Here is a 21,229-nt window from a genome sequence, read left to right on the forward strand (position 1 = left end):
ATAGCTGGTACATTGTAAGCACGGAAATGTAATTTACTGTCATGAGTGTAGGGGAAATAACATTTCATTCCTTTATTTTTGTTGCTCTCTCTCTCTCCTGGGACTCTCTCCTTCCTTTCTTCCCTGTCCAGCTTCTTCTTCTTTTTTTTTTTAATGTTGTGCATTTTATTTATTTACTTATTTATTATTATTATTATTTTTGGCTGCGTTGGGTCTTCATTGCTGCGCCCGGGCTTTCTCAAGCTGCGGCGAGCGGGGGCTACTCTTTGTTGCGGTGCGTGGGCTTCTCATTGCAGTGGCTTCTCTTGTGGCGGAGCACGGGCTCTAGGTGTGTGGGCTTCAGTAGTTGTGGCGCACGGGCTCAGTAGTTGTGGCTCGCGTGCTCTAGAGCGCAGGCTCAGTAGTTGTGGCACATGGGGCTTAGTTGCTCCACAGCATGTGGGATCTTCCCGGACCAGGGCTCAAACCCATGTCCCCTGCATTGGCAGGTGGATTCCTAACCACCGCACCACCAGGGAAGCCCCTGGCCAGCTTCTTTTAAGACTCAGTTTAAGCCCTCTCTTTTGAGAAGCCTTCCTTAACCCAAACAGCTGAGAAAGATAAGAAATAGGGTTAGAGTCTAAAGCAAAAATGGCTCCATCTTCAACCCCCTGCCCCCAGCTCTGTTTCACTTGAGCATTTCCTACACTGCATAGTAGTTACCTATTTACGTGTGCAGCCCCACCCTTTGCCCCCACCACACACATATGGTCACAGGTCTAGAGATCAGGAAACATGTTTCATGTGTAGGTCGTAGTACCAATTACACACAATATCCAGCTTTCAGCAATGCTAGCTTCCATCAGGTTCTCAAAAAAATCTTTTACAGACAACAGCAAGTGCAGGAGAGGATGTGGAGGAATTGGAGCCCTCACACATTGCTGGTGGGAACATAAAATGGTGCAGCCACTTGGGAACACAGCCTAGCAGTTCCATGAAAAGTTAAACATGGAGTTGCCACATGACTCAATTCCAGTTTTTAGGACTATGCGTAAGAGAAATGTCCACCCAAAAACTTGCATGTGAATGTTTATCATAGCGTTATTCATAATAGCCAAAAAGCGGAAACAACTCAAAAGTTCATCCACTGTAGAACGGATAAACAAAATGTGCTATATCCACACGGTGGACTCTTATTCAGCAATTAGAAGGAATAAAGTACTGATACATGCTTCAATATAGATGAACCCTGAAAATATTGTGATAATTGAGAGAAGCCAGTCACAGAAGACCACATGTATGATTCTATTTGTGTGTAATGTCCAGAAGAGATAAATCCATAGAGACAGAAAGTAGATGAGTGTTTGTCTGGGGCTGAGGGGAAAGGAGAATTGGTAGTGACTGTGAACAGGTATGGGCTTTCACTTTAGGTTGATGGAAATATTGTCAACTTAGATTATGGTGATAGTTGCACAACTCTGTGAATATACTAACAGTCACTGAATTGTACACTACTAAAGGGTAAATCTTATGGTATGTAAATTGTAACTCAAACCCATTCTAAAAAAAGAAACAGAAGCTTTGTGACCCTAACAAAGTTGTGAAATACTGCCTTGTAAGCAGGGCACTCAAACATCCTTGCTTGTCTGGAGAGGCCTGCTTTGTGCCTGTCATTTCAGCCTGTTGATTAATAATTTTCCCTTTCACTCTCAAAAGTGTCCTGATGTAGGCCATAAACTCTATAGTCATCTTAATGTGTTTTGACATCTGTCCCTTTTAATAAATCAAAATACTTATTACCCCATTATTTATAATGAGAAATACTTCAGTTCACTGAGCTGCATATTTTTCTTCTGAGGACAGATCTCCATGGGATGTCCACATTTAACCAGCAGGTGCCGAGGGTGTGGAATGAGATCCAGGGTTAAGGACTCACTGTCGTTATCTATTGTACCTATGTCCAGAAAGCTAACTAGCTTTTCTCTAGCTTAGAACTTCAGAATCTGGCATCAGATTATTTTCTGTGGGTAGCTTGGTTTGGGTTTTGATTTTTAGAAATTTTTCAGAAAATCATGCATAAGATTTTTCTTCTGCTATAGCAGCTTAATAAGGTTTTTGCTTTTTAGGCATCTGTTGTAGTTATTTTTGTAATATTTTGTGATCATCACTTAGTAGTCATATATTTTGGTTATAATTTGTGTACATTTTTATCAGTGTATATCCTTAAAGGCATATTAGATTTTACCTGACTGTGTATGGCTCTTTGTTTTTATAATTTCTTCAGGGTGTAGACCTAATTTTTTACTGTCCTTTAGTGTAAGTGTCCAGTGTAAGTATGCTCAACTATTTGGTTAGTTGTGTTCCCTAGTCAGTGATCCTTAGGCAATTTTAAGATGTAGGCAGACATCCAATGTTAAACTAATGAATAACCTTATATTATGCTTTGTTAATAATTAAACTTAGAGAAAAGATTATGATACATATACTTATGGGTATATATGCTGATGATTTTTAGTGTAAGTAGATGGATACTGAAATGACTAGTATTATTTTTATCTAGCTAACATTGAATTTGGAGTTTTCATTCCTTTGATAACTCTCTAGTATGCTGCTAGTTGGGTGGTTCCTTATCACATAGTATAGAAACTAGAACACGACCCTTCTGTAATTAGAACACTTTCTATTTGGGACTGCCCACGTCCAGTGCTAGGCCTCCCTGTGTTTTTTTACTTTTATGATTCTGTTCCTTAAAAGGTCCTGATCAATATTTATTCTGGCAGACATTTATTGACTGCCCCTAGGGGCTGCTGTGGAAGCCTAGGTGAGGAGGTAGGTGAAGACAGGTGAGAGGAAGGTGGTGAGGAGAGCTGTGGCTGGATTTCAGCTGTGGTTGCCCAACATGGGGTAGAGATGGGTGAATATTGCTGTGGTGAACAGTGAAGATGAGCCGTCCCAGCTGCTTAGAGACTTTGTGTGGAGGGGATAGAATGGGATGGGTTTAGGGTTTGAAGGGAAGGCACAGAAGCCCACAGAGGCACTTGGAAAGACATGGTTAAGTGGCTGAGGTGGCACCAGGCCACAGGTCACAGCCTGAACCAGATTCTGGCCCTGCGATCTCTTGACAGCCGCCTTCCTGACCACTCTGGAAATAGGCATTGGTGCTCCCTGGTTCTTCCTCTGCCATAGGAAATGGTGAGAGAGAATGCTACGTTTGTGAATGCTAAGTGTGTTGTGTGCGTTGGCAAAGCCAACAGCTAGTGCACCTACCTTGAGCCAAAAGTAACTGACAAAGGGACAAGATGAGGAGGGCCCCGGGCTTTTACACAAGAATGCCAGACAGCGGGTGATGACTTGCTAGACACAAATTGCACCTACTTCAAAGGTTTTTCTTGCTGCAACTGTGTAAGGTCAATGGATGACTCGGGCGTTTTGGTGGTAGGTGGGTTCCTGTAGGTGTGGCCTGGAAAGAATATTGTATTTTGTAAATCACATTTGCCTTTAATTTGACTCTTTATTTGTTTGTATAGCCAAAAGAAGACCCAGAGAGCATCTCTCCTGTTTGAAGATGATGGTGACAGTGGAAGCTCTCTGTTTGGCTCTCCTCCCACATCTGCTTCTGCTCCTCCTGCAACAACGGTATTCTTAACCTCTTAGGCCCAGGAAGTAACCCTGAGGTGATGTTACGTGAATACTGATGCTTCCCTCAATCAGGTCCTAAAACCTGACCTTGGACACTGAGTCTTATGGAAAAACTCGTTTGCCTGGTTTTAGATAGACATCTTCTGGTTAGTGGTATTTTACAGACGAAGCACACGTGCAAAGCCTGGAGAAAAAGATTCCACATCATGCAGCCCCTTCAGTGTCAGTTGTAGGCATCTGAGTCTCAGGGGAGAGCAGGGGACAGTGCTGTTGCACTCCTTCTGGAGGAACTGCCGGGCTTAGCCCCGGTGGCATGGAATTCTGCTAACATTAGACCAGGCCAGTTAATGTACAGGTTATTCCTTACAGGAGCAAGTTTCCAGTACTAACGCTTTGGTCCTGGTTTATATTAATAGTGAATCAGTAAAAAGGAAGGAAGTTCTGACACAGGCTACGACATGGATGAAGCCTGAGGACATAATGCTGAGTGAAATAAGCCAGCAACAAAAAGACAAATACTGTATGATTCTACTTACACGAGGTACCTAGGGTAGTCAAATTCATAGAAACAGTAGAACTGTGATCACCAGGGGCTGAGGGGGGTGCTGGGGGATGGAGAGTTGTTTAATGGGTACAGAGTTTCAGTTTTGCAAGATGAAAAAATTCTGGAGATTGGTTGTACAGTAACGTGGATATACTTACTACTACTGAACTCTATACTTAGAAATGGTTAAGATAGTAAATGTTGTGTTTTTTATGACAAAGTTTTTTTAAAAAAATTTAAAGTATGTGATGAGGAAAAAAAAAGTCCATCAGTGCCTATCTAGTCTAAATAGTCTTCCAGCAATTACATCTAAATGGCATCACTAACCATGATTGCCTAAGCTAAAAGATTTAGCAAGTCTTCATGTTTTTTATATCAAAAGGAGTATTAAGAAGTGAGAGGAAGGTGGCATTATGATAATATTTGTCCTGGGAACCTAGGGATACTGGAATCCTGTCTTTGGCCTGTCATTCATCCCTCCCCAACACATTCCCTATGTGGATATATGTAAGTGTGTGCACACAGAACAAAGTGAGGCCAAGCAACATTTTATTGCCAACTGGCAATTGCCAACAGCCCCAAAGGAAAATTTAGAACTTCTCAGGCTAGACCCCATGGAGACCTCCTTTACCTGAGCTGGGTTATCCTCAAAGGCCAAGAATCAAGCAAAGTCACAGCCCGCTGTTGAGGGCCTTCAACCCCAACTTCAGACCACTCTAATTGGCACGTGTTAGAGACAGAAAGACATGTAAGACAGGGAAGGAGGGATGTACCCCCCGAGATTCCCCCCATGTGGGAGCAGCCACAGAATCTGAAAAGGCAGCTCCTCCACCCTTGCTTGATGAGGAAGACTCTCCTCTTCCCACTGTGGTCATGGGTGACCATGTGCAGTCCCCGATGCCTGCACATCCCGAGGGACATTGTACCCTAGGGGGTACAGTGAAGGAGAGAAATGGCAGTAAAGGAGCCTAGAACTTCCTCTTTTCTAGAGACCCGTACCTGGCTCTTCTTCCATATCTCCTAACTATTTTTTGTTTAAAGTTTATTTTAAATTATACAGTAATACATGGATGCCTTCTTAAGAAAGGGTTAAAACATGCATAGAGGGAGTTCCTTGGCCATCCAGTGGTTAGGACTTGGCGATTTCATTGCCATGACCCCGGGTTCAATCCCTGGTCAGGGAACTAAGATCCTGCAAACTGCATGGTGCAGCCCCCCACGCCCCAAAAAAGAAAGAAAGCAAAAAAAGGTAGTCAAGGTAAAAACAAATACAAACAAATGAAAAAACATGAGTAGAGAATACGAAGTCCCCATTTCATACTCCTCCCTAGTGTAATCATTGGTAACAATGTGTTGTCAATGCTTTTTTCATGCCTGTTTCTAGGCATTCTTGTCTTTTTTTCATTTAAATGGATCATGTTTTACAATTTTATGCATCTTTTTTTTTAATCCTGCAGCATGTTTTTCATTTCCATAAACTCCATCTTTTTTTTTTTAATCACTATACAGTATTCCACTGAATAACTACGCCAGGACATGTGTGAATATTTCTCCTCTGATGGGGTAGTCATCACTGTTTCCTAACAGTTTGTTAAGAATGTTTCTTCCCGTCCCTACAGTCTTGTCATCTTTAGCCTTGACTATTGAGATAATTTCTTAACTGGCCTGTGAATGCTCCTTCTCTTCATCTCTCCTTGCCGCTGCCCAAGTTATCTTCTCAAAGCCCACCCGGTCCTGTCATCCCTTTGTCAAGCTGAGCCTGTAGCTGAACCTACCACGCCACCTGTGATTTCATTCAAAGTAGCCTCAGCTTTTCCACCTTAACTCACCATGCGCTCTTGGTGACTCATCCTGTCCCATAATATTCCAGAGGAAGTTGTTGTCTCTTTTTTATGGAAATATTCTTCATATTTTCAGACCCAGTAAAGGTGTTAACTTGTCCTATTCCCAGACCAGGCCCATGTCAGTTACTGATTTAGGGACTCTTTCCTCACCACAGTCCCATTAAGTGCACAGCTTGTAGTAAAAGCTTGCAGCATTGCCGCTGCTTCTGAGTGCTCATAAGCTTTTCTTTGAATTACCTGTACTTGCATCTCCCTAAAGTGGCTTCATGGTTAAGAGAGTCAGAAGATCTGAGTGGCTTTTCTTTGTAAATTATAAATAATAACTTCTACCCTGGATAAATGAGCAGTAATCTAATGAATTTTGAAGGTTCTGGAAATGTAAAACTTCTTTGAAACTGTAGTAATTAGGGCTTCCCTGGTGGCGCAGTGGTTGAGAGTCCGCCTGCCGATGCAGGGGACACGGGTTCGTGCCCCGGTCGGGGAGGATCCCACATGCCGCGGAGCGGCTAGGCCCGTGAGCCATGGCCGCTGACCGTGCGCGTCTGGAGCCTGTGCTCCGCAACGGGAGAGGCCACAACAGGGAGAGGCCCGCGTACCACAAAAAAAAAAAAAAAAAAAAACTGTAGTAATTATGATTGTTAAATAAGACAAAAGGTCAAAGATATGCATCTTAAGTAGCAGAACAACCTGCACCCCTGAGTTTTACCATTTGTGGAATTTGATCACCTTTAGGCAACATATAAAATATACTTTTTGTTTAGAGATCCTAGAATATTTTAAAGTAAGTTAAATACAACTCAACTGTAAACGTATCAAGAAATTAATTTCAGAATGAAGATGAAGAGTCAGCTTATCTTTAGGAAGATTTAAAATCAGTAGTTTGGGTGGCATTTTCCTTGGTTTAAGGACCATAGTTATATGAAGGGAGAATTTGGTCCACCGTACATCAGTCTCGTTTTTTACCTTGATCCACTTGCATCGACATTACATATAGTTTTCAGTGAGTCCGGCACATCCCACAAAAATTTTTTCCTTTGATCACTTTGGTTTTGTTTTATTTCTTTTGAAACTCTTTTGTGGGTTTCCAGTCTTTTATTTCAAGTTGTAATGATGATGCACTTTAAGGACCATTTTCTAACAATAACTAAAAATTTGCTTACCTTATTCTTCTTATTTATTCATAGTTTTTTCTATCATAGTCAGTCATGTTCTTCTTTAGTTTCCCAAACTTGTCTACCTAACTCGATTTAGATATTGCTTCAAAGCTTACTTCCTCATATCATCTAGTCTAGTTAGTGGGATAGAGTTACTGCTTTTCTCTCAAGCTTTTTTTTTTTTTTTGCATTACACGGGCCTCTCACTGCTGTGGCCTATTCCGTTGTGGAGCACAGGCTCCAGACGCACAGGCTCAGCAGCCATAGCCCACAGCCCCAGCCGCTCCGCGGCATGTGGGATCCCCCCGGACCGGGGCACGAACCCGCATCGCCTTCATTGGCAGGTGGACTCTCAACCACTGCGCCACCAGGGAAGCCCCATCTCAAGCTTTTTTTTTTTTTTTTTTTTTTGGCTGTACACGTGCCTCTCACTGCTGTGGCCTCTCCCGTTGCAGAGCACAGGCTCCGGACGCGCAGGCTCAGCGGCCATGGCTCACGGGCCCAGCCGCTTCGCGGCATGTGGGATCTTCCCGGACCGGGGCACGAACCCGTATCCCCTGCATCGGCAGGTGGACTCTCAACCACTGTGCCACCAGGGAAGCCCCTCAAGCATTTTTGATAAGTCACTTGCCTCAAGGATGCCAATAACTCTGGGCAAGTCAGTGACCTCAGTTTCTTAATCTCTGAAGTCCCTGCCTCCCAGGTAAGGAACAGATGAGAGATGGGGCAAAGTGCTCACAAACTTGGGCTGAGCACCTGCTTGATATAAAACACCGTGACTGGCTGTGGAAATATACTGCAGGATCCTTTCAAATGAGTGGACAAAGAGATGTACAATAGCTATTAATGTAAATTAGGAGGAAAGTATAGTAAGGGCTAGGTATAGACATAAATATTCTTATCAATGAAGCACCTGATACTTACTGAAGAGAACAGGAAAACCTTCATGGGTGACATCAGAGCTGGGCCTTGCTTGAAAAATGAGGAGGATTTGTTTCTCTAGACAGTGCAGATCAAGCGTGGAAGTGTGGAAGTTTACAAAAGGTTTAAGGAATAGTGAAGGTTGATGAGGTGCAGATGGATGAGGGTCATAAAGAGGGGCCAGTTGATTGTCATGTTTAGCATTTGCTTAATGCACACAGCGCAGGTTTGGGGTGGGAGATGAAGTAATCTGGTGGGTGTTTTAGCAAGACAGCTCTGGATGATGTCATACAGCTGAAAGGTAAGGGGAGGGAGGCAGAGAGGTGAGACTAATGATTGGGTGGCAGAGGTTAGGATCTAAGCCATGGCGCACACAAGGAGTTAACAGATGCAAGGAGATAGGTGCAGACCTTGTGGTGGCAGAAACTGTCTGCAAGTCTGAGGTAGTGGTGGTATTGCTTCTCCCTGTTTGTGCCCCCTTCACTGTCCTGTCCTGTGTCTCCCGACCCCAAAGTTTAGCTAATGCCTTAAAGAGGACTGTGCTTCTGGCTTGTTCTATACATTGCCATGCTCGTCAGGCACACGTTTTGTTTGTTTGTTTTTGAGGATGTCATTTATTCTTCTTCTGATAGAAAAAAGAGACTGTCCCTGACATACCACCTCTGCTGTTCAGTGATGAAGAAGAGAAGGAGGCACGGTTGGAAGTGAAACCGGTGGCTAAGAAGGCTGAGAGTGCCAAAGAGTCGTCAGAATTTGGGAGAACTAGTGCGGCTGAGGAGTCAGGAAAGGTGGACTTTTTTTTTTCTTGTATAATCTGATATTTTTGTCTGTCACGTGTTCTTGTAAAACCCACACACGCACACACATACCCTTACATTTTTCTACCACAGAAAGCAAACGGCTCATTTGTTGAAATTTTTGAAAACACTGAAAAGTATGAAGAAGGAAATCTGTGATCCTGCCTTTCAGGGAGACCTTCAGCATTGCTCTTGCCTCTCCATCTCTTTTCTAGGCATATGTGCGCACACAGTGATGTGCATTTTTCCCATTTTACATTATTATGGTCATTGTGTCAGTGTCCATTTTGCCTTTCTCTGTCTCATCTCATTTTTCCTTTCGGTTTTCTCTCTGCACGTCTGTTCTTTCTGACTGGCTCTCTTCTCCGTAGTCTGTTTCCCCTTGCTCTCTTCTAGTCCCACCTGTACTTAAATTACAATGACAGCTTTAAGAAGATTTTAGTTTACCAATCTTTTACATTTAGTTGATGTTGGCTGTGAATTACAGAGTGAAGTGAAATTTGGCTTTCTTCTCCTGGGCGGGCTGTCCTCTTCTGCAGGAGGCCTGTGGATAAGGCTGCTGGCTGCATCTGGGAATCAGCAGTTCTTTCAGTCTCTGTCTACTTTTTCTTTTTTTCTAACTTTTCTCCTACTCCCGTACTTGTGTGTGTTCAGCTATCTAGGTTTACTCTCTCTTCTAGGGCCTACGTGAAGAATGTTGCATATACTTTTCCTGTCGAGGCTTCTTGGCACTACAGTGATGCAAACATTTTACCTATACCTGAATCACTGTGTGACATTCTCTTCCTGTTGTTTCAATGTGACCTTTTCTGTGTTGCTGTAGCCCATTTTCCCCTTGAACTCTAGCTGCTTGTTGTACTGCTGTCTCCCTTGCTTGAGGATAAGCTTTTTGAGGATTGGGTCCATGTTTGTTTTGCTTTCCATTGCATCTGTGGTGCTTAACTTATTACCTCGCACATAGTAGGCACTTTCAAAATTACATATTTTCTTTAAAGAAGTATATATTTCCTTCATAGTTTTACCACTTTGAAATTAGGATGCACCTCACAATCGATGGCATGTTTAATTGGGAGTTTGTTTGTTTGTTTCTTGGCAGTTCATACAGGAACAATGATTCTTACAGTCAATGGTATCTCGCCTGAAAGGTGGTGCTTGTTGAATGAATAAATGCTGCATTTTATGATTATTTTAGAGATTCTTCTAATTGCATAAGACAGTGTAAGCCTTCTACAAGTTGTGTCCAATTCTGTCAGTTAGGCCTCTCCCTTGGAGTTATGTGTTAGTTAAATACTAGGAAATATATGATCCATTTCCAGTGATTGGCATTTGTATCATACCTGTGACTTCAAAGTTATTTATAGCTCATGAGCAACCTATGTGGCTCAGGGTTATAACTGATATATATGTATCTTGGTTGGAAGGAGTTATAAATATAGGCTTTAAACTGATTGGAAAAAATCATCTTTGATTATGAATTATCTGTACTAGACTCTCCATTGGAGTGGCCAATCAAGAATTGGCCTGAGTGTTTTGTTACCTGGGAGTAGGTGTGATTAGCTGTCATGCCCTGAAACATGCAGGTGTGACAGTTACTGAATTAATGAGGAGCTTGGGAGGCCCCACAATAGAATTTTTGTTTCCAGGTGTTACTCATTTTTTTTTCCTTACTATTTCCATTTTCAGGAAGGATCTCTGAATGTATCTACTCAGGAAGCAGCCAAGCATTCTGATTTATTTTCTGCATCATCCCCATTGGACAGAGGAACTAAAACTAGAACCAAAACTGTTCTTAGCTTATTTGATGAGGAAGAGGATAAAACAGAAGATCAAAACAGCTTCCAAGCTCCGAAGAAAGAAGTAGGAAAGGTGAGCAAAAAGCTGTAAAGGTTCAAATCTTTAGAAGGATAAAAGAGTCTCATTTCACGGTGTCAGTTCTGTGATGTGAGTTGCTGAAGAATGGAGGGTTCCAGCTTCTTCACATTCTTACCATCACTTGTTGACTTTTTTTTTGATAATGGCCAAGTGTCGGTGACGATGTTAAGAAACTGGAGCCCTCATCCATTGCTGTTAGAAATGTAAAATGGTGCTGCCACTTCAGAACTCAATTTGGTGCTTCCTCAGATTCTTAAATATAAGAGTTACCACATGACCTAGCAATTCCACTCCTAGGTATATAACCAAGAGAAATTAAAACATAAGTTCACACAAAAACTTGAATGTAATGTTCCCAACAGGTATTATTCATAATAGCCAAAAGATGGAAACAACTTAGATGTCTATCAGCTGATGAATGGATAAACACAATGTGTTTTAGCCATACAATGGAATATTATTTGGCAATAAAAAGAGTGAATTACTGATACATGGTACAACATAGATGAACCTTGAAAACATGCTGAATGAAAGAAGCTAGTGACAAACACATTATGTATGAATTCATTTATTTGAAATGTCTTGAATAGGCAAATCCATAGAGAAAGTAGATCAGTGGTTGCCTGGGTCTGGGGAAAGAGGTGGACAGGAATGGAGAGTGACTGCTAGTAGGTTTGGAGGTTCTTTATGGCATGATGAGAATGTTCTAAATTTAGATTGTGGTGGTATTTGCACAGCTTTGTGAATATATTATAAACCATTGAGTTACACACTTTAAATAGGTGAATTTTATCTCAATAGAAGTATTAAAAAAGAGAAAACAGGCGATGGGCCATAGATTGCCAATAATTTTTTGTAAATCAAACTGAGGATATAGTCCATGTTGATATTTACAACAAACGTTTTATGAATTTTCTTATTATACCAGTAGGATAGCCCCATTTATAAATGAGAGCTACACACAGTGAATATGAATAATTTGCTATATTTTCTTCCAGTCTCTTACTGTGTTTGATTTTGTATATGATTTTCATGGTTGTAAAACTTTGAACCTTAGTTGCTATGTTACACTAATTTTTATGTGTAATCAATAATAATTATTAGTTAATTTTTAATGTGACACATTTTGTCAGAAGTGAGTTTTTTTGTTTCTGTCTGTGGTTGTGATACTAAAGAAAGGGAAGAATTTTAAAATGTCAAGTCTGGGGCATTATAGTATCAAACCGAGTAATGTGATAGTAACTTTCAAATGTCAGATACCCTAGCAAACAGAAAGAACTTGTTTGGAATCTGAAGGTAGTGGGGTGGAAGGTGGATGGGCATAGGGGAAGGTTGGCTGATGACACCCGTGCCAGCTCTTTGACCTAAGATGCTGGTAAGTAGAAGTTAGGGATATGTGCTTTGACCACTCTGTGTAGTTTCTGGTATTAAGTCAGCTGCTGTCTCATTCTTCCCTTTGGGCATGAGATGGAGAGAACTTGTTTAACTTTATGTGTTTTCACCCCTAAAATGTTTCTCAGTATGGAACTAAGGATTGTTTTTTAAATAAACAGTTCAGATTCAGTTACTACACAAAGTTTGAAAGATGATCTTTCCAGATTATGTATATGTTATCTGTTTTTGTAAATATATTCTCCACTGTTCTTAGTATCTCCCAAGTATTCCATTATGTGACACTGTCATTCCCCTTCTGATGGGCACTCAGGCTGTGTCCAACCTTTAGCCACTATAAACAGAGCCAGGAATATCTTTGTTGTTTCATCTTTGTAGCTGTATATTATTTCCTTGAGGTAAAACCCTAGGAGTCTAAAATACATGAACTTCCCTCTTTTTTTCCTAGAGTCCTGATCCTAATGCCCACCCCAAGAGCACAGGTGTCTTTCAGGATGAAGAGCTCCTTTTTAGTCGCAAGCTTCAGAAGGACAATGACCCAGACGTTGACCTTTTCTCCGGCACCAAAAAAAACAGGGTCAGTTCCAAATGGTTCTCCATGTCATAGCTTTGTTATTATGTTAAATATTGTCTCTGTAGCTCACCTGACTCTCTTTGTAAATTGTTTTTGTTTTGGATATTGAATTTAAGTTTTTTCTATTCTAGTTGTTAGAACCAAGTGTTGGGAGCCTGTTTGGGGATGATGAAGATGATGATCTTTTCAGCTCTGCCAAGTCGCATCCTTTGGTATCAGACTTTTGTTCTCAATACTGTGGTGTGTAGGAAGGCTTCTGGGAAAGGAAATGAATGTCCCCTTAATGTGACTAAGGAAAATGCTCACTAGTAAATGAACAGCAAATGACGTGCTCATGACAGTGTTCAGGTTGTCTCCATCTTATGTTTCCTAACGTTAAACTATTAACTAACCCAGGCTCTCTTACCGTTTTACAAACCTGTTTGATTTTTAAGTTGTTCATTGAAAGACCAGTACATATGATATGGTGACAAAATATTCATGCCTTTCAGGTGCAAAGCTGTAAATCTGAGTGTTAGGCCATGTGTGTCATTTCCCTCCCTTCCCCAGTAGACTTTTAAGTACTCTCTGTTTTCTCTTTATCACTGAGAGCACGCCTGGTCTTTAGAACTCTGTTTCTAAAATGCTGCCTTTAAATTTGTTTGTTCAACCCTCATTTATGAAATGACTTTTAAAAGTCAGAAGCTATTTTCTCTTTTTGCATTATGACTTTTCCTTAAAATTTCTAAGATACTTGACAGACTTTGGATATTCTTTGCTTTTGAAGATTCCAGAAAAGAAGAAGGTAGTGAAAAAAGACCACTCTGTTTCCTCTTTCAAGAACCAGAAACATCCTGAATCCACTCCAGGTATCAAAGAAAAAGGCATATGGAAATCGGAAACACCTCAGGTTAGAACTGATCTCTTTAAGGACTTTCAGCTCTTGTTTGCATTGTAGTATAGTTTAATTGGATCATGCAGACCCGGGGTCATTCAGAGTTCTCTTAATTAAGGAGGAAATAACAACTAGGACTACCTCCCTTTGTTTACTTTTTTTTTTAACCCCTGCTCAGTTCTCCTCTCCTCACTCCACACTGGTTCCATGAATCTATACTTATCATTATTACTTTTGGAATACCTGCAAATTCGATTCCAAGATAGAGTTAAGGCAGGATTAAGATCTTCCCACTAGAACTCCATTTCTCCCTTTGGGCTACCTTGGAGTAGGGTTCCATTAGAATTAAATATGAATTATATCCACTTTCTTGATTCCCTCTCTGTGTTATGTCTTCTGAGATCATTGCTATTAGGCCTCCATCCTCAGCAGTCTTCTCTGTGGCGCTCCTCCTGAAGGCAGAGCAGGGCTAGACAGTGAGTTCTGGTCCTGGCTTACAGCTGTCCCCGGATGTCTCATTGAGACCTCAGTGTTCTGAGCTGTGAAAATGAGGCACTAGGACTCACACATCTCCAGCGGCTCAAGTCTCAGCTTCTTTTGCTTCTAGAACTAGTGCATTAGGCTTGGGTGAATTTCTGTGTGCTCTGTAATATTTGCTGTGTGAGATAACCAACATTGTCATGTTTTCAGCTGGTCCAATTTTGGGGCCCTGATACAATATAATTCTTATGAATCTTATCCATATCTTTGTCTCCCTTTCCTCCATGTGTGGTCTTACAGCCTTCCACTTACACATCAGATAAGGAAGCACAAATGAAGTAATGTTAGTGAAATGTTTTGAGGCCCCAGGAGAGATTTTAATGCCTTTTCCATTATAGAATTATAGAAACCAACAGCTTTGTTCCATCACAGATTTATTTTCAGGCATATGTGTAATCCAAGAGACACTTTTCTATTTCCCCAATGGATTTTTAACTGAATGTAATTTCACACAGGACTCACCAGGTCCCGCTCCATTTAAAACCAAAGAGCCATCCCCTTGGATCTGGAAAATTCAAGTAATTATAACGTGTCTGGAACCTTCATTGCCTGCCTTGTGGCATCTGTAAACTTTCTTGGGTTTTCCTTTTGTCAGCTGCTGCCAGGCATTTTCTCATCTCTTCCCCACCCTCTGGTTGTTGCTTCCTGTGTGCTGCGTCTGTAACATCTCTTCTTTGGTCCTGTGGTGGGCACAGGGGTATAGCCCTCTGTTTTAATTCTAAGACTAGATCAGGAGACTTCCCTGCCTTTCTCTTTCTCCTCTCGTACTATATATTACATACACCAAGTCTTTCGTCATGTGTCACAGTAATAAGAGTAGACTGTTGTGTTTAAGAAAACATAGAGTAAGTTTCATTTTTCTTCTTTAGGCAAATTTAGCAATTAACCCAGCAGCCTTGCTGCCTACAGCGGCTCCCCAGATCTCTGGAATGAAGTCTGTTTTGCCAGAATTGGGTGTTCCTTCGTCTGAACCTGGGAGAATCCACAGTCTGGAAAGTATGCCCACTCTTCCCGGGAGTGGGGAGGCCGGCGTGAGTTTTGACCTTCCAGCTCAGGCAGACACCTTACACAGTGTGAACAAGGTGATGAAACCACCTTTGCTTGCTTGCCTGCTTTTTTTTTAAAACCAGAACAGTTTGTATGTTTCTTCCGAGTTCATCAGTTGCACACGATAGGCTGACCCCGATTCCTTATTTGAAGGAGGCGCCTCATCTTTCCTTGAGCCTCTCTGCCCTCCTTCCACCTCCCTAGTTCTGTGTCCACTCTTCCACTGCCTGCCTTTTGTTACATTTACATTCTGCTCAGTAGCTAGCTCACTAGCTCCTGGCTGCCACCTGGAGGCCTTCTGAACACTGAGCAGATCATGTCTTTACTGTTTGCTTCCTCTGCCGTCTCCTTACTGCTCAAAGGAGGATGTTCAAGCTCCTTGGTTTGGTATTAAAGTCATTTACAGTCTGTGCTAACTGAAGCTTCCAGCTTTCCCACCAGTCACCCCACACTGTCAGCCTAAGTCCAGTCACCAGGAACCATTCCCCAAACACACGTGCCCCAACGTGCTGCTGCCATCAGCTCGTGCTGCTTCCTCTGTCAGGAATGCTCTTCCTCATCGACAGCTCTGCACAAACTTCACAGTTTCTGTGACATTTCCCCTCCTGCCCCTGCCCTGGGCTCCCTCTCTGAGATCCCGTGGCAATTACGTCCTGTCACACTGTTGCATAGGACTGTGGACTTGTGCTGGATGGACCGTGACCTCTTTGAGGTTTTACTTTTATTTCAATTGGTTCTCTTCTATCCAGTCTTCCTTCTCTAAAAAAATCTTAGATGTTATCTGAGTAATCAACAGTACCGAGGATGACCCTGCAAATACATTCATTTCAAGTGTTTCCAAACCTGTTTTACTTATGAAAAATAAAACATCCCTCCTTTCTTTTTTTTCTGTTAGCTTATTTTGTTGTTGTTAAGTTTAAATTGTTCCTGAAATAATTCGTGAAATTTCCTCGACATAGGCAAAGTACAGTTAAGTACTTTGCCCAAAGTACAGTTAAGTACTTTGCCCAAAGTAGCTTGTGCCTTCTTAAAACTACTTGATGGTATATGTTGGAAAATATTACAAATACTGCATTATTGCTAATAAGTGACTCATATTTTGAGGTTATATTGAAAGTTCTGATTCCTAAGCCACATTTTTTTACGTGAAGTATTTAAAATTTGGATTTAGTGTTTGTTGACTTGAAGAAAAGAGCATCTGAGATTACCTTTCTGTCTTTATCATCTTATCTCCCTGTTTCTGGAGCCTGATTTTAGGCTATCCCCCAGTAAAGCTTATTGCCAGAATCCCCCTGATTCTTTCTCGTTTTGAAAGATACCCACATATAAACTTAGGGCAGAGAAGGAAGGGTCCAGGGAGTGCTGTGGGACACAAGACAGTGTGGCACAAGCAGTGTGGCTTCCAGTGGCAGATGAAGCCTTTTGTATCAAATTGAACAGAAATTGCCCTCAAAAGACTCAAAAATGGGGGACACTGAAGGATTAAGAGTGAGTCTTAGAGTACTAGGAGCTATTAAACGCCTTTGGAAATCTTTAAGAAATAACCTCTTCTGTCTTAGATGATATCTCGATTGAGGGGAACCTGACAACCTAACAGTATTTTGAGTTGCTGATGATTTGCTATGTTAGTTTTGAGCACCTTTTAAAAAACCATCAGGTCAGTGTGTGGTTTTTGCCATTGCAGACCCGGGTCAAAGTGAGAGGGAAGCGCAGACCACAGACACGCACAGCTCGACGGTTGGCTGCCCAGGAGTCCAGTGAGGCTGAGGACATGAGTATCCCCAGGGAATTTATTGCACAATTGGCAGATGGCGTCATTTCACCAGATGGTCATCAGCCACAGCCCAGGGCAGCTGGTGGAGAAGACAGCTCTGAGGAGCCCATGGCAGCTGCCATTCCAACTTGGGCAGGTGGTCCTGTGCTTGGGAAAGACAGAAACCCCTTTGTGAAATCTCGGGGTCAACCTCTTGAGGATGACCTTTTTGATTCTGGAGATATCTTTTCCAAGGGCATTGCATCTCAGTCCACGGGGAGAAGAAAAGCCAAGGTGAAGGCAGCAGACAGCCTGGCCAACCCGGCAGGGGGAAGTAAAGAAAAAAGCCCCATGTTTCCTGCTCTCAGTGAGGCAGGCAGTGATGATGATCTCTTTCAGTCTGTTAAACCAAAACCAGCAAAGAAAACAAATCCTTTCCCTCTCCTGGAAGATGAGGACGATCTCTTTACAGACCAGAAAGGCAAGAAGAATGAGTCAAAATCCAACAGTCAGCAGGATGTTATCTCAAAAGCACAAGATATTTTTGAGGTAGGTAATAGGACATAACAATACATTTTTGTGCGGGGTTCTTTGTTAAGGAAAATACCTGATTGATTCATTTGAGCCATAGATTGCTTTAAACCTGTTTGGTTGCTGCCCTGTATCTACTTGCTTAGTAATTATAATTAGGTTCTTTTATTAATAACTCTGAAACTTATTCAGAGTGGTTTTCTGTTTTGTTTCTGGCCATAACCATTGATGCAAGTCAATGGTTTTTATCTGGCTATTGCTGCAGTCAGCATAGATAAAGTAGCATCTCTACAGCTTGAGTGTTTAACCTCTGGTTCTTGGGGAAACAGGCCCTGGCTGGAGCTGATGATTTAACGCAAGCGGTAAGGCCTTCAGTGACGCTCTTCGGGCAGATGTTTGTTGAGCATCTGGGAAGTGGAAGCACAAGGTGAACTAGGACCAGTGCTTTGCTCCCCAGAGCTCTCAGGGAGGGGAATTGGATGTAGACAGAGCCGCATATAAATAATGTTTTCAGGTAATGTTAAGGGCCTTAAAGAAAACAACCCAGGGCAGTGGGGCAGAGTGATGGGTTGGGGTGGGAGGTGCTCCTTCAGGTAGGACTGGTAGAGAAGGGTTCTCTGTACGGCTCGAGGTTTAGCTGGGACTAGAAGAAAGAGAAGGACCATGCCAGGCAGAGATCTGGAGTAGCAATTCCAGATAGAGGGGCAGCTCACATGGCTGTTCCAGAACCCTGTGGCAGTTTGCATTTCTACAACTTGTTGAAATTAGCGTATGTAGTAAAGTAAAAACTTGATTTAAAATTGTTGTGCTTGTTTTTTGGCTTACAAGGATGATATATTTGCTACAGAAGCAATGAAGGCCTCACAAAAAACAAGAGAGAAGGAAAGAACATTTGACTCCAACTTGTTGGATGATAACATTGATATCTTTGCTGACCTAACTGTAAAACCAAAAGAAAAGTCCAAAAAGAAAGTGGAAGCTAAGTCTATATTTGACGATGATATGGGTAAGTTTAGTTTTCTACACATGACAGAGAGAGTCATTACCGTTCAGCGACTTGATATTTCTCCTGCTACCTTTGTCTTGACCCTTTCCTGGAAAATGTTCCCCAGTGGGTTTCCTTTGACTTGCTATATACTCCTGAGATAGACTGAGGGTGGATAAGTAAATGGCTTAGTCATTTTGGTGAAACAATGTTTTGTTATGATGGATATCAAGGAGGTTGAAGGAGCCCAGAGTTTGACTTTCAAGTATAATTTAGCTTTTTTCTTAGTGTGGCCCCTGCCAATCATCTATGACAGATCTGAACACTGATGTCATGAAAGGAGGATCAGAAACTACCCCACATGCTAAAGTAGGCTGAGGTGGCTGCCTCGGGTGTGATGCAGTTCTAGCTGGAGAGTGAATGTTAGTGGTTCGGAGAATGGAGGGGCAGTGCAGGAGGAGAGCAGGACTGTATAGGAAAGCAGGCTGTAACTCAGACTTTACCTCTCACCAAAGATCTTCTGTGTTTGTAAACATGTTCATTTTCTCTCCATAGTATAATGTCTACTTTATTACTGGGCAAACCAAATGCCCCATAACCCGAAATGTAGGGCTTCTGATATGTCCTGTGTTAGTGCATAGGACTCGGGCTGAGGCCATATACACTTCCTACTCCCCCACCTCCTCTCTCCCAGTCTGGACCTTGGAGTTAACTGGGAGAAAGCTGGTACTGCAAAGCCACACTTTTTCGACTCCCCAAGCAAGTGTGTTCTGCCTCTACCTGCTTCCCACTACAAGGTACAGAAGAGACTTTATTACAAAAAAAGTAATACATGTTATAATAGATGAATACTATTGGTAAAATGTAAAAAGTAAAAAGCTAGCCCTAGAGGTAACTATTATTGAGAGTTTGGTGTGTCCCCTTTCAGACATGGTGACAGTATTATAGGTTTGTATACATATAAACGTATACTTATTTTTTCAGTGTTTTCCCATGTCAGTACATAGAGATCTACTTCCTTGTTTTTAGTAGTTGTGTACTGTTGCTTTATATTTAGCCATTAGCCTATTGAGAGTGATCTAGATTGTTTCTCCATTTTCTCTGTTACAAATGATGCCATAATCTTTAACATTTGTACATACATATCTTTATGTACACATGCTAAAATCTCAGTAGAATAGAATCCTAGCAGTAACATTACTGGGTTACTATCATTACTGAGTAAAGTAAGTCATGGAGCATTAGAGTCAGTGAAACATTAAACACAAATGTAGTCATAAAGACTTACATGCTTAGCGTTTAGGTGCTGCAAACAGATGCATTTATTCTGAAAGAGGGTGACCTGTGTTGGATTTCCCTTTGCTTATTTTTAGTGCCTTTTCCTTTTAAAACCCAGTGGGAAAAGAATGTAGAAATAAGTATAATGCATAGATGGTAAAGTCAGGGGCTGGATTGGAGATTCAGTTATCTTTCCACTTTTCCTCTCCTGCATGTGCACACACACAGCTTTGTAGCTGAGAAAATTATGCTCAGAGAGAAAATGTGACTTGTATGTGATCATAAAACTTAGTAGCAGAACCAGGACCAGAATCTAAGAGGCTTGGCTCTATCTTAGTGTTTTTTGGTATCCCATACTGTTGTCAGACTCGAGTCTTTGGTTGTTTGCGTAGATGTATCTTAAAAGCACCCATTTTCTTGCCTATTCAGCAACTCTTTTTTCCTTTTTCTTTTTTTCCTTTTTAAAGATGATATCTTCTCCTCTGGTATCCAGGCTAAGACAACCAAACCAAAAAGTCGATCTTCACAGACAGTGCCTGAATCAAGATCTGAACAGAAGGTGTCCAACATATTTGATGATCCCTTGAACGCCTTTGGAGGCCAGTAGAGTGTACAGGTGTACACTCTACATCCTTGTACATCCAGTGTACAGCTACATCCTTGAGTTAATGATGCTGTCTTCTGTGCTCACTGTCTTAACTGAATTATAAAAAGCATATACTGAAACAGCTAGCTCACTTCTTACCCAACGTACTTAGTATTTTTCTGTACTGGTTTTAATCATGCTTAATACTGCCAAACAGAAATAAATGTTTCACTGTTTCGTTATTGTTTTTGCTTTTTTAACCATATTTTGATTAGCCTTGGTGGGGCCATGGTTTAGGGTCATTAGAAAAGAAACCTATTTGTGCCTTTCATGGGTGGACAGGGACTCCCAGAGGTAGCAAATGCCAGACAGATGACCAGGAGTCTTCCCTACATGTATGGGAGCCCTAACTTAGAACCAGGGCACTTGATAGAGGAAGAGGATGAGAGATTATATACTTCATGAGTCTTTGTAATAGGAGAGGAGGTTTTCTCTCATTCCACTGAATTCTGAAGATGCCTCTATAGGTCCACTAAAGCAAGATTTGGCAAACTGTAGTCCTCTACTGTCTGTTTTTGTAAATAAAGTTTTATTGGAAAGAACCATACCCATTCATTTATGTATTGTCTATGGCGGTTTTCACCCTACCTCCAATGCCAGAGTTGAGTGGTTGTGTCAGAGACTGGATGGCCTACAGAGTCTAAGATATTTTCTTTGTGGCCCTTTACAGAAACAGTTTGCTGACTCTTGCTCTAAGGCAACCATTTCCATTCCTTGGAGCTTTACATTATTTTTTGAAAGAGGCAGAATGAACCCAGATAATGGTAGGAAGAAGTGCTGAGGATGGAAATGTCAGCTTCTAGAGCACCACTGTTTCATAGAACTCTGCACTGATGGGAATGTTCTACAACTGTGTTGT

At 41.7% G+C, this 21,229-nt stretch overlaps 1 protein-coding gene across 16 annotated transcripts in view; it reads left to right on the plus strand.

The window, feature by feature from the left end:
• Positions 1 to 20,552, plus strand: part of LOC307056054 (WASH complex subunit 2A-like) — a gene marked incomplete at its 5' end in the record, with an annotated part of 57,126 nt that extends 36,574 nt beyond the window's left edge. For 4 of the 16 annotated variants that reach the window (XM_079708503.1, XM_079708506.1, XM_079708507.1 and 1 more), the window contains 10 exons: positions 3,507 to 3,615; positions 8,714 to 8,869; positions 10,562 to 10,744; positions 12,591 to 12,719; positions 12,848 to 12,928; positions 13,483 to 13,605; positions 15,000 to 15,212; positions 16,862 to 17,479; positions 18,290 to 18,467; positions 20,192 to 20,552. In XM_079708503.1, coding sequence (XP_079564629.1) covers positions 3,507 to 3,615; positions 8,714 to 8,869; positions 10,562 to 10,744; positions 12,591 to 12,719; positions 12,848 to 12,928; positions 13,483 to 13,605; positions 15,000 to 15,212; positions 16,862 to 17,479; positions 18,290 to 18,467; positions 20,192 to 20,331 — 1,930 coding nt within the window. In that variant the 3' untranslated portion in view covers positions 20,332 to 20,552. Of the gene's footprint in view, positions 1 to 3,506; positions 3,616 to 8,713; positions 8,870 to 10,561; positions 10,745 to 12,590; positions 12,720 to 12,847; positions 12,929 to 13,482; positions 13,606 to 14,585; positions 14,649 to 14,999; positions 15,213 to 16,861; positions 17,480 to 18,289; positions 18,468 to 20,191 lie in introns of all 16 variants that reach the window. The other 12 variants (XM_079708495.1, XM_079708505.1, XM_079708510.1 and 9 more) reach the window with 7 other exon arrangements.
• Positions 20,553 to 21,229: the final 677 nt, after the last annotated feature.

This window comes from Hyperoodon ampullatus, assembly GCF_949752795.1.
Source record: "Hyperoodon ampullatus genome assembly, chromosome: 1".
Classification (NCBI taxonomy): domain Eukaryota; kingdom Metazoa; phylum Chordata; class Mammalia; order Artiodactyla; family Ziphiidae; genus Hyperoodon; species Hyperoodon ampullatus.